The 12,175-nt window shown below is 38.0% G+C and overlaps 1 protein-coding gene across 6 annotated transcripts in view; it reads right to left on the reverse strand.

Annotated features, from left to right (window-relative positions):
• Nucleotides 1-3,198: 3,198 nt before the first annotated feature.
• PRH2 (proline rich protein HaeIII subfamily 2) overlaps nucleotides 3,199-12,175 on the reverse strand; it is a 218,060-nt gene continuing 209,083 nt past the window's right edge. For 5 of the 6 annotated variants that reach the window (XM_031650242.1, XM_031650241.1, XM_031650239.1 and 2 more), the window contains 4 exons: nucleotides 6,107-6,228; nucleotides 5,125-5,160; nucleotides 4,446-4,765; nucleotides 3,199-3,295 (listed from right to left, as the gene is read on the reverse strand). In XM_031650242.1, coding sequence (XP_031506102.1) covers nucleotides 4,464-4,765; nucleotides 5,125-5,160; nucleotides 6,107-6,170 — 402 coding nt within the window. In that variant the 5' untranslated portion in view covers nucleotides 6,171-6,228 and the 3' untranslated portion in view covers nucleotides 3,199-3,295; nucleotides 4,446-4,463. Of the gene's footprint in view, nucleotides 3,296-4,445; nucleotides 4,766-5,124; nucleotides 5,161-6,106; nucleotides 6,229-11,402; nucleotides 11,496-12,175 lie in introns of all 6 variants that reach the window. The other variant, XM_031650240.1, reaches the window with a different exon arrangement.

Genomic DNA, 12,175 nt, shown 5'->3' on the forward strand with positions numbered 1-12,175 from the left:
GCTGGATGTGGGTTGGTCAACTTGGTAGCTATTGTGGTAAGATCATTCTGTTCTGATTCTTTTTGAATTTCTTAGTGAAAGCACTTAGGCTATCAGAGGAGACTGTGGCAGTTTTCTAATATTGAGCCATTCTCACCATCCTCTTTCAACATGGTAGATTATTTTCACACAGCATTGACTTATTTATTTACTTCTGAGTATTCTTCCTTTGCAGGTCTACTTATTTTCATTGATGAGCCTCACAGAATAAATTCTGAAGGAATGTTACCTTTCTTATAATTTAGAAAAATTTAAACTAGAATTATCTGCTCATAGTGATTAACAGATGCTGCAAAAGAATTTTCTGTGTTCATTGACATTGGAGATGACAGTGACAGTTGCTTGCAGAGAGTTTCCTATATGAACATCATTCATTTCTTTTAGGATTTTATATTCAATTTTTCTGACAATTCTTGAGTCATATTTGATAACATGTTAAAGTAATATTAATGTCATTGACATTTTTATATCAGAAGAGTTTTACATCTGTTATTTTTTTCAAAATTTTACACTTCTATGATTCATTTTTCCATCTCATTTTTGAAGTTTGTATTTTTTTCTTTTTTACTTAATAAAATTACATAATGTATGTATCTTTCATTTTCGCTTAAGAACTAGACTTTCCATCTGTTATAAATTAGATTGTGTCTCTGTTTTCTCATTCTAGATATTTTAATTTGGGTGGTACACAAAGATTGATATTATGTGAGCAATATTTCCCTATATTAACCAACACGTTCCTAAGCTGTTAGATTTCAAAAGCCTGCATTTCTAATTGTCATAATTAAATTTCCATTTTAAATATCTACCAGTATAGACAACATACAAGCAGGCACTAACTATTTTTGAAAAAAGAGAACTAATTAGACTTTTACAAATAGCCTGGTAAGAAAGAAAATGCTAAAAAACATATGAGGAGACAAAGTGATCCTATTTTGTTTGAGAGCCTAGAAAAAAGCAGTGTTAGAGACTATTTTACTTAGGTTTTTTGACAAAGAAATCTTAATATTTTTAACTTGGAGCATTTATTTCCTCATAATTTAATGTCTGCCATTATTTCTTAAAATCATTATTGGGGAACAGACATGACATGATACTATAGGTATATGTTTCAAGAACTTTGCAATAAGGAAGGCAGACAAATAAGGTCATAGTAAGGAAGAATTAAGAGCCTTAGGGAGACCTTAGTAAAAATGAGAGCTGTTTCAGCAAGTTTGTGCTGCTTGAAATAATCCCATGGAGCATACACGTAAGATTCAGGAGACAAAAGGATCATGTGCAGAATCAAAATCCTTGATTAGGCAATGAGATGAAAAATCAAGTAGGAATGGAAAAGATAGAGGCAAGGAGGTTTCACCTAGGATAATAGGAGAGAACTGGGCTCAAACTACATATGGATTGGTCAAGTTGGTGGCTTTTGTGGTGAGATCATTCTGTTCTGATTGTTTTTGAACTTCTTAGTGAAAGCACTTAGGCTATCAGTTGAGATAGTAGCAATTTTCAATATTGAGCCATCTTTATCATCCTCTTTCAACATGGTGGATTATTTTCTGCACAGATTGACTTGTTTATTTACTTCTGAGTATTTTTCCTTTGCAGGTCTACTTATTTTCATGAATGAGCCTCACAGAATGAATTCTGAATGTTTTTAGCCTTTGTTATAATTTCAAAAACTTAAACTAGAGATATCTGTTCCTATGCTTAACAAATTCAACATAAGAATTTTCTGTGTTCATTGACATTGGAGATGACAGTGACAGTTGCTTGCAGAGAGTCTCCTCTCAACATCATTCATTTTTCTTAGGTTATTTTATATTCAATTTTTTCACGGTAATTCTTGGAGTCATATTTGATAACTTACATTAAAAGTAATATTAGTAGTGTCATTGAAATTTTATATCAGAAGAGTTTTACATCATGTTTTCTGATTTTTTTCAAAATTTTACATATCTGTGATTAATTTCTCCCTCTCATTTCTGAAGTTTTTATTGTTTTCTGCTTTTTTAATGAAACTATAAGATGTTTGTATCTTTTATTTTCGCTTAAGAACTAGACTTTCTGTCTGTTATAAATTAGATTGCTTCTCTGTTTTCTCATTCTAGATATTTTAATTTGGGTGGTACACAGAAAAAAATGACATTATGCAAGCAATAATTTGCTGTATTAACTAACATGTTAGAAATCTCTTAGATTTCAAAAGTCTACATTTCTAATTGTCATAATTAAATTTCCATAAGGAGATACTATTTTTTTAAAAAAAGAACTAATTAGAATTTTACAAAGAGCCTGATAAGAAGAAAATGCTAAAAAAAAATATGAATACGCAATGTGTTCCTATTTTGTTTGAAAGCCTAGAGAAAACCAATGTCAGAGACTAGTGCACTTAAATTTTTTGACAAAGAAATCTTAAGATTTTTAACTTGGGAGCATTTAATTCCTCACAATTTCATGTCCACTGTTCTTTCCTAAAATCATTAGTGGGAAGCAGACATGACGATATCCACTAGTTTTCCATGTATGTGATCTGCTTAGTCTTCATCCTTTAGGGGAGTCATTTTGATTATTCAAAAATTTAGAAGAGGAAACTTAGGCTCTGAGATGTAAGTAGCTTCCTATGAGTCCAGAGTTAGCAAGAGAGAGTTGTTAAACTACAATCTGAGAGATTCCAAATTCTTTGCTTATTCAAGTCATGCTGCCTCTGATGAAATCCATTTAGGTTTTCTTAAGAATAGTAAGACTTATAGGCAGGGATAGAACTGATCAAAGATAAAATAGGGGAAAATAGGTCTAGTGGTTTCTGGGGAATAGAGGCACAGAACCATACTCATTTCCCTAGAAAACCAAATTGGTTACTTTTGAACTTGTTAAAATTTCTCTCAGCTTCTGGGACTTTCTTTCACTGATATTGTTTTTCTTACATTCATAAGCTTACTGGAATATCAGGAAATGACCTGAAAATACTTGTACAATTTAAAATTCGAGCTATAGAAGAAGAAGGAAAGAAACAGTGGAACTCCTTCCCCAGGCAGATGACTTAAGGATAAGGAGGGGAGAAGCTTGCTGGAAACATAAAGGAGAAGGGGTCCTGGATGTTCGTACAATGTGAACATGGCTCTCAGATTCCAGAGTCCCAAACACTCAGAAACAGACACCACCATCAGAAATTGCAAGCTGATTGTTTTATTGGTATACTGAAGTTAGAGCATGACCCCGTGTATCATGGCATTTGAAACACTGTTTTCTTCTTATTCACTTCCTGAAAAAGACAAACAAACAAGGAGGATTATAGACAACACTTGACCTGGCAGGAAATGTCTAATCCCTCACTGGTGTACTGCAGTGAGGGAGATGCAAGTCCCTACTCTTGCCCTCTATCCCTTCTACGGCCCCCTTCTCCTTAGTAATATTTTCTTTGTTCACTCTTTAAGCCATTGCAGGTAATGTGATTTAAACTGTTGCTTAGATGAGAAAGAGAAACAAGTATTGTTATGCTGTTCATGCTTTGTTGCTGTTGGTTGTGTAAGGGCTATTTTTACAAAGATGGGCACTACAACATATCCTGTAATAGTGAGAATGTGAAACCAGCCTAATGTCCAGTGACAGGGATTGGTTAAATAGATTTTGGAACCACCAAACAATAGAATAGTATACAATTGTAAAAACAAACTAACCAACAAACACTGAAGAGATCTAAATGAACTCATGTGAATGTTTTCTAAACAATCAATTTTTCCTATGAATAAGACACAAATCTGAATATAGAGTATGGTATAAGTGGTTGTAATAAAAGCATTATATATATTTATGTAGCAATAAATATTTCCAAAAGGAGATTCCAAAGAGTAAAAGGTGGGGGTTTTGAGAAGGATAGAAGGGAAGAAAGATGAGTTAGGCTCTTACTATTTAGCTCTGTACCTTTTTGTTCACTGAGATTAGTTTTTGTTAGCTTATGCATGTATGACTTTAAATGTAAGTATTTTAAAAATGAGAAACCATTTAACAGCTGAAAGTTCAAGGACCATTTAGTGGGAATACTGGACATGAAAGCCTGATGTGAGGCAGGACTGAGCAAAGCATGTCCAGGTGAAAACTTTAAATGGGAGTCTTGAGTTTGAGGAAAGAAAACAGAAAGCCAAAAGGAGAACATGGTTCTACACCACCCTCATCATCAACCTTATTTAAGACATGTAATTTGAAGATAGTGATTTCCAAAATCAGATTTGCCTTCAAGAGCTTCTGTAAAACACAGGATCTTGATACAATATACAAGAATATCTGAATAACAATTTTTAGAAATGTGTTCCAGGACAAGGCAATATAGTAGCTTTTCAATGGACTCATTGGCACAATGAGTTGGAGAACTGTAGCAGTTGGAGCCTTTGATGGAGAATAAACTGGAATCACACCTGTCGTGGAATCCTAGATTACTGGGGAGACTGCTCCTTTGGAGGTCTTGATGGGCGGCTCCCTTGGGAAGGTGGAGGTGTTCCCTCGGGCTTTCCAGGAGGAGGTGAGGGACGATGATGGTGATGGCCTCCTGGTTTCTGTGTGTTTTGTGGCTCTCCTGTAGGAGGTGGTGGACGGTGGTGGTGGCCTCCGTGATGGGGTGGTTTCTGCTGAGGGCCATCATCCTTGTTTCCATCACCAGCAGGGTGTTTAGATAGCTGTCCTCCCAAAGGTGGTCCCTGATGCTCCTCATCTATGAACTGGTCAGAGTCTTCCTCATCTGTGTGAGTTGAAACAAGAAGAGCTGAGCTCAGAGCTGGAAAACCCTCCTGTCTTCATACCTCTCTGTCTTCACCACAGAGCCCTTCTCTCCCTGACCTGCGTCTCAACTCCCAGCCTCCCTGATTCCCAAGGCTTCCTGATTAGAACTCCTCTTCATCCACATAAAGGTGATGAAAAATCGAATTTCTTTGTTCATGGTCCCCAGAATCAAGGTTGGGAGAAAACTACTTATATCTCTGGGGCACTGACATTAGTTAATTCCTGAGAAGAAAATGTTAATAAGAAGACACTTGAGAATTGATCAATTCTTCAGGAAAAAATGGAGACAAAATTTACTGAGAATTTATTGGAATTTACCTGATATTATGGAGGGAACGTCTTCCTGGCTGACATCTAGAAAAGAAGTAGAGGATGATGGGAAAAGTTACTTTGTGCATCTTTCAGGGCTCATAGTGTCCTACGAGGAAAAGGGACCTCTGATCACACCCTGTGCATCTCCCTTTGTGACCTCATCAGTCACTGTCTGATGCTACTGGAAGTGCAGGAAGATGTAAGAGGAAGCAGGGTTGTTACTACACTGAGCATCAACCAGGAACTCAACAGAGAAGGGCCCCTGTTGGTCCTGTTATGATTCCTCAAGCCTTAGTGCTTATTTAGTTAAACTGCTCTGAGTATTTCAATGACATATTTGGGGATTCTTCTGCCCTCTTTCATCTGTAAATATGTTGCTTATGTTTGCAAGCTTTCTCAACAGGAGCCACCAGAAGTAACCACTTGGATACAATCTGACACATGCCACTCCCAGCACCTTGAAATACTACATGCAGGAGAGAAGAAAATGACAGTGTTTCACTCTGGTTATTGTCTATCTCTATGTAGACAGAGACAAGTGTTTTACCCATTTCTCTGTCTGGGCAGTAGCTCTGACATGTGTTTATCTCCTTCATGATGCTCAGCCACTGTACAGCAAGGCCAGCATCATCCCTGTCTACCGGGATCAGTACAGGATCTTCACAGCTGCACTTCCCTGACTCTGTCTTGCATTCTCCACGTCCTTCACAGCAGTCCCATGTCTCTATAAATGCAAATCTCACTCTCTCACTTCCCTGGTACAAATTCTTTATCGGGTTCTATTTGTGCAATCAATAAACTATGAGGCCTTGATGAGGAATGAAGGCACAACAGGTCTTCTGATCCTTGGCATGAGAACTCTGCAGTCCCATCTGTTTGCAGCCCCATCTGTTTTCTCATCCTCTTCTCTTCCCTCCACTTTCCCCCTCTATAGCGTTTGCCCGTAAACCCCAATCAGAGTCACAATATCTTCCCCCACTGGTCTTACCTTCACTTGAGCTCTGAACTGAGCTGAAGGCCAGCAGGGCCACTGATAGCAAAATCAGAAGCATCTTGCAGGAGGTTCTGGTGTTACTCCCAACTTCGTGCTGGGAGAAACGTGTCAGTTCCCTTTAAAAAGACAAGCAGAACAATGGCGCATTTGAGCTCCCTGCTGGGTGGGCCTCATCACCTTAGAGACTGAGTTCTGCTTTGCTCACTGCAGGTCAAGTGTATCCCTCATTTCTTTTGGGACTCTAGCCCAGCAGGAAGGGTTGGTAGGACGTTGTTTGTGTCTAATTTCTAAAAGGTACAACTATGACTGGATACATGTTTTGACAGAACTGTGTCCAAGCAATCAGCACTGTGTCAGAATTGACACAGACTTTCGACATCATTTGGTTTTCAATCTGTTTGGGAAGACTGCTATTCTAATTTCCACTGTGCTTTTCGTTTCTGTGTATGTGTGTTTGTGTCGGTGTGTCGGGGAGTGGGGGTTGGGCAGTGATCCTGCAGCTAACAGTGAAAATGGTCAATATCTCTGACTCTTTTTATACCTTATTTCCATCTCTCATAATGTGTGTGTGTGTGTGTGTGTGTGTGTGTGGATATTTTCACATTTAGCTAAATTTTTCATGTAATAGAGGTGGTCTTGCTTATCTGTGAGATGTGTGAGGACAGCACACTCCTGGGCACACATAGATGAGAGAAAGCTTCCACGCAGCCTGCTCAGGCTACAGGAACTGTCCAAACTCTGTGGATCTCACTATGCTCAGGCAAGCCTTGGTGCTGTACAACACAGGCAAGCTAAAAAAATTTGTATTTTAAAAATATCTTTAGGGATTATTAAAGCAAGACTGAACACAGAAACCACCAAAGGATTTCTAGACCTGAACAAACTGAATACATGGTTCCCTAAGTGAGCCAGACGATGTCATATAGCTAAGACCTCTACTTTCTCCAGAATATTCTATATAATTCATCCTCTGCTTTATTTCTTCTAACAAATGCTGTAGTCCTCATCACTGAGAACTAAGTGGCCAGACTTATACATTCAACTTGATGATTTGTAATGCCTATCCAAGCCTCAAATGCCTTGATTGGTCTTCTGTTTTTTATTCAGTATTTATGTCACCTGTTTCATCAGAGTGTCCTTTCACACAGAGGATTTTTTCTATAATATTCTAATACTCATTCTTTCTCATTCTCTTTCTCACACTTATTTGTTGATATTTTATATTCTGAGTCTACCTTGTCATATGTAATTTTCTTCCTATGTATTTGTTTTTCTCCCCACATGTCTTTTGGGAGATGCCCTTTATTTAAGCTTCTAAGTAATGGTGTATGATACTCCTCACTACCTTTATTTTCATTTTTGTCTCTACAATTGGACAATAAACTATTAAGCTTCCAAAATGTCCTTTCAGGGTCCTGGATTGGTAGCCCTCTTCTCAGCTGCTGATTATCTGTGATACCTACAAATTCCCTGTTCATCAATTCATAAAATATACTAGTCAGTGTCACCAGCTGCACTTTCCATTTCAGACCTTGTGTAGGCCTTGTGTAATTTTTCACTTTTTGTGCATGGCTAGTCTTTATTTGAGGATAGCTTCACTGGAGGAATGGCTGAGAGGCCATGTGACAGAAAATCATAAAGACAAGCCCCTAGCCAGGTGTGCATGAGTGGATCCTGTGCTATGCATACGAGGGTCTGGTCTGGCCCTTCTGATGAGTTGCAGATAATAATACAAGAAACCTTCCTAGTAGATTAGATTTTGCTACAGACAACATTGTTCTCATAAGGGATCCAGGAGGATTGGTATTTTCCCTGGAATAAATATAGACATATTTGAAGTGGGAATGCATTCCTCTCTCCGGTCCTGTGGGAAGTGGATCTGTTCTAGTTGGGCTTTATGAGTTGTATCGTAGGCACAGAGTACTAACTTGAGCCAAGCAGCTTCCAATGTGTTACTGGGATTATTGTCTTTAGTTTCACCAAATACTGTTTTCTATTAGACCTGGAGATGAGCAATCCTGTTTAGTTGACTTCAGGTCAACTATCATGTCAGAAAGGAAGGTCAGAGAAAAGGAACAAAGAGGAGTGCCAGGCAGATACTGCCTGATGATGTGGGCAACTGAGAAAACTGCAGGCCTGGTGAAAGACAGATTTCTTCTTGGCGCTGGAGTACAGGATAAGAACAGGAAATGCCCCTAAAGGTCGCTCAGCTCAGGTCCCTTCTATGACCTTCTCCAATGTCAGCAATCAGCAAAAGAGACTAGTGTATTAGGAAAGCATAAATATCAGCTATGCTCTCACCAGACATATCAAAAACAGAGCTGAAAGGGACACTGTCTGTGAGTGAGGGTGGGTGGGTGAAAGGGAGAAGCAGGACTGCTGCAGGAGCTTGGGCACCTAGAGGTGAGTGACAGCCCTCAGCCCCACACTTGCCTTCTACTATGGATGTTCACATTCTGAGGCCCTGAAGGGTCAGTCTTCAATATATGAAATTTTAGGATCCATCTCTCATAACACATCCCAACATTTTCTCAGTTACTGACAGGTATTTACCTAGTGGTTCAAAACTCCTCACTCCCTCCAGCATTAGCTGATCTAATTGTTTCCACCTTCAAAATACATCCTAAATATGACCACTTGCATGATCTTTACTAGAAGGTTGTTCAGCCCTCGATGCTCTCTCCTGGAGGACTTTAACAGCCTCGACCTGGTCTTGGTAACATTCTTCCCCCAGCACATCCCATATCAGTTCCCTCACAACAATCAGAGTGATCAAATTAGAGCATATCACCCTCGTGCTTCGAATCCCTTGTTTTCCCTTCTGGACTTATGATAAGATGCAAATTTCATGCTTCAGCTCTTTCACTCCCACATGTCTCACTCTTTTTGAAGACCTGGAAGCTCTCTGAATGGAATAGAAAGTAGAATCTTCTTCAACTTCACCTTGCTCTAGTTTGCCTGGAATACTGAAGGATGGTTTGCCAGGAAAGATGAACATTGGCAGAGGAGATAAACTTCTCTGACAGTGAGTGAATTGCATTGAGTTACTTGTCTGGCAGTTTATGTGAATTGGAAGAATTATTGTATTCATTGTATCAACTAAGCATTCTGATAATACAGTTATCAAATAAACACACTAGTCTTTGAGACTTAACTTTGCTTTGACTTGTTTAAAAACTTTGGTTTCACTATCATGGCAATCGTCTATATTTTTTGATTTGATGTTGATGACCCATAAATATATATTATATATTTCACAATTAATTTAGCATATTTCTATTCTTTCCACCCACCCTAGCCAAATTGGTTATAATAGAAAACATTTTTTAAACATTTACTATATTCCACTTAATCATCAAAACCACTATATTAGGGAGATATGATTGTTATCATTGCCTTAGTTTTACAGATGACATGGCTTAGGTACATACCAAGGTTCTTATAAAGGTAGTAAGTGGAACAGAAGGCAGTCAGTTCTCAGAGCTTACTGTGCTCCACTACTTACTTACTATTCATTTATTCATTTCATTACTATAATATGAGAGGGAATGAGGTTCAGAAAAGAAACATAAGTTCTGTTACTAGGAGATTATCAAGGTTAAACTTTCCTAAGACTTTAACAGGTGAGGCGAGAAATATATTTTTCCTGAGTAAGTAAGTTTGTTTTAAATCATAAGAACATTTAAGTAGACTTCCAGTAAACTGTTTTCCTCCTTGACCTCATATAAAGATACTCATACAAATTAATTCCTTTTTTTTTGTGATTATGAAAACCCTGTCAATGTAGATACTCTATGTGCTTTCTTAATATACACTACATGCATTTTTCTGCTGAGCCATGTTAGCATTGGCAAAATTTGAGCATATCCTTTGAAATAGATCAAATGTTGATTCTCATCACAATGAACGTAAAATTTTAGAAATCCAAGAGATAGACTGGTCTGAGTTTTGTCCATGAAGGGACAGATTTGTATACCACTTGCACAGATTTCAGTCTTCTGCCTGAGAGTGTCTCCTGTGTCCTGGCCCCAGAGCTGGTGTTACCAAAACAGGTCCAGGTCATTGGTATTATTATTAAGATGTTATCTGAGCTGATGGTCTCATGACCAGGAAAATTAAGGAGTGTGGACACAACAGGTGAGGCTGGAGCAAAAGTTTAATATGCGAAAGAAGAAAGCTCTCTGCAGTGGAGAGGGGAGTCAGAGTGGATTGCCACTTTTACAGCTGAATCCACAAGCTTTTATAAGAAACTGCTCTCATGTCAGTAGCTATTTTTATTATCTATAAAATTGTCAGCTGGGCGGGTTGGCTCATGTCTGTAATCCCTACACTAGGGGAGGCTGAGCAGAGTGGATGACGAAGTCAGAAGTTGGAAACCAGCATGGCCAACATGGTGAAACTCCGTCTCTGCTAAAAATATAACAGAAAATAGCTGGGGATGGTGGCTTGCACCTGTAATCCCAGCTACTTGGGAGGCTGAGGTAGGAGACCTGCTTGAACCCAGGAGATGGAGGTTGAAGTGAGTGGAGATAGTGCCACTGCACTCCAGCCTGAGCGATAGAGCAAGACTCGGTCTCAGGGGAAAAAAAAAAAGGGTATCGGCACAACACCCTGTTATCATGTAGTTTTAAAAGAGGGATTTTTAAAAAAAGTGATTAATGAATAACTCACTTTGTTTAGATAAACATGTATGTTTTATCTTAGAAAAAAGATTTTTCTCCTCCTGCTTAAGAACCATAAATTACAACCGTAGTTTTTTTATTTCAAAGTGCAGATTTTTTTATTATGTAACATCTTGGAAATTGGGATGTGTGGCACATTGTGTTTTCCAAGGATGGTCACAATAGTATTTTTCATCTTTATTATCTTCTTATGATGGGACCTTACATCCTCTCTGGAAGGGGTGAGGTGTGATTCCCCCGCCCTTCCACTTGGTTGGAATTTTGTTACTGCCGTGACCAATAGAATATGTCAGAAGTGATGCTTTGTGTCTTTTGAGTCTAGATCATAAAAATGCCTTCAATCCCAACTGGTTCTCTAAAGAAACCGCCACATGCTACAAGGAAGCCCATGTTGTGAGGCAGAGGTGTAAAATTTGTTTTTAAAAATAATTGAATACATCACTGTCCCCAAACAACGTAGAATAACCAAGTTTTTTTCAGTGATTGAATTATTATCTGTATCATATATTGCATTTCTATATGTGGATGACTAGCTAAAGATTTATTCGTTATCCCTTTGTACCTAGTATGGTGACATTTTAGACACCTTAGTTTTTTTTAATACTTACAATAGCCCTTTGATTATTTTTGCATGATGTTCACTCTTCGGATGCAGGAATTAAAATTTCAATATGAATGAGTATCGTTCCCAAATTCACATACTTTATAGGTATCAGCAGCGTTAGAAAATCCCATGAAGAGAGAGGGAGAGAGCAAGAGAGAGAGAGAGAGAGAGAGAAAGAGAGAGAGAATGACAAGATAACCTTATTCATTCAACAATTCAAAACACATAAAATCAAATAACAAGAAATGCAGAGGATTCAGCTGAAGAAGAAAGACTCAACTTTGATGAAGATTATACACTATAATCTGACTATATATAAGTTTTTGGATAGGAAAATGCACTAATCCAAAAGCACCAATTTTTCAGGTGTTCCTGTGTACATTGATTGCAACATTGTCCTCTCTTCATGTCTGGTTTAGGCTTTTTCAGATTCACAAACTGGTAATTTTCGATTTGTCATCCCAGTTCCACAATTTTATTACATTTTTTGTTTGCTGTCATCTCCTCTTTTATCCTGTTTGTCATTGAGTATTTCTTTACTATAATTGTATAGGGACATGGGAAAATGGTAGGAATAAGTATGTGTGTTCAATGCACTGTGCATTCCAATACCCTTAGGATAAAATGGCAAATATTACAGTTGCAAATGGCTTCATCAAATGGTCCATGTGTTTACTTTCTTTCAAGTGTATTCAAGTTACTTTACAAGGCAGACTGCTCTTACTGTGTAAGAATCTGCAGTCTTTTCTTTCTTTCTTTTTTTCTTTTTTTTTTTTT

The sequence above is a fragment of the Papio anubis genome, chromosome 9 (genome assembly GCF_008728515.1).
Source record: "Papio anubis isolate 15944 chromosome 9, Panubis1.0, whole genome shotgun sequence".
In the NCBI taxonomy this organism is placed as follows: Eukaryota; Metazoa; Chordata; class Mammalia; order Primates; family Cercopithecidae; genus Papio; species Papio anubis.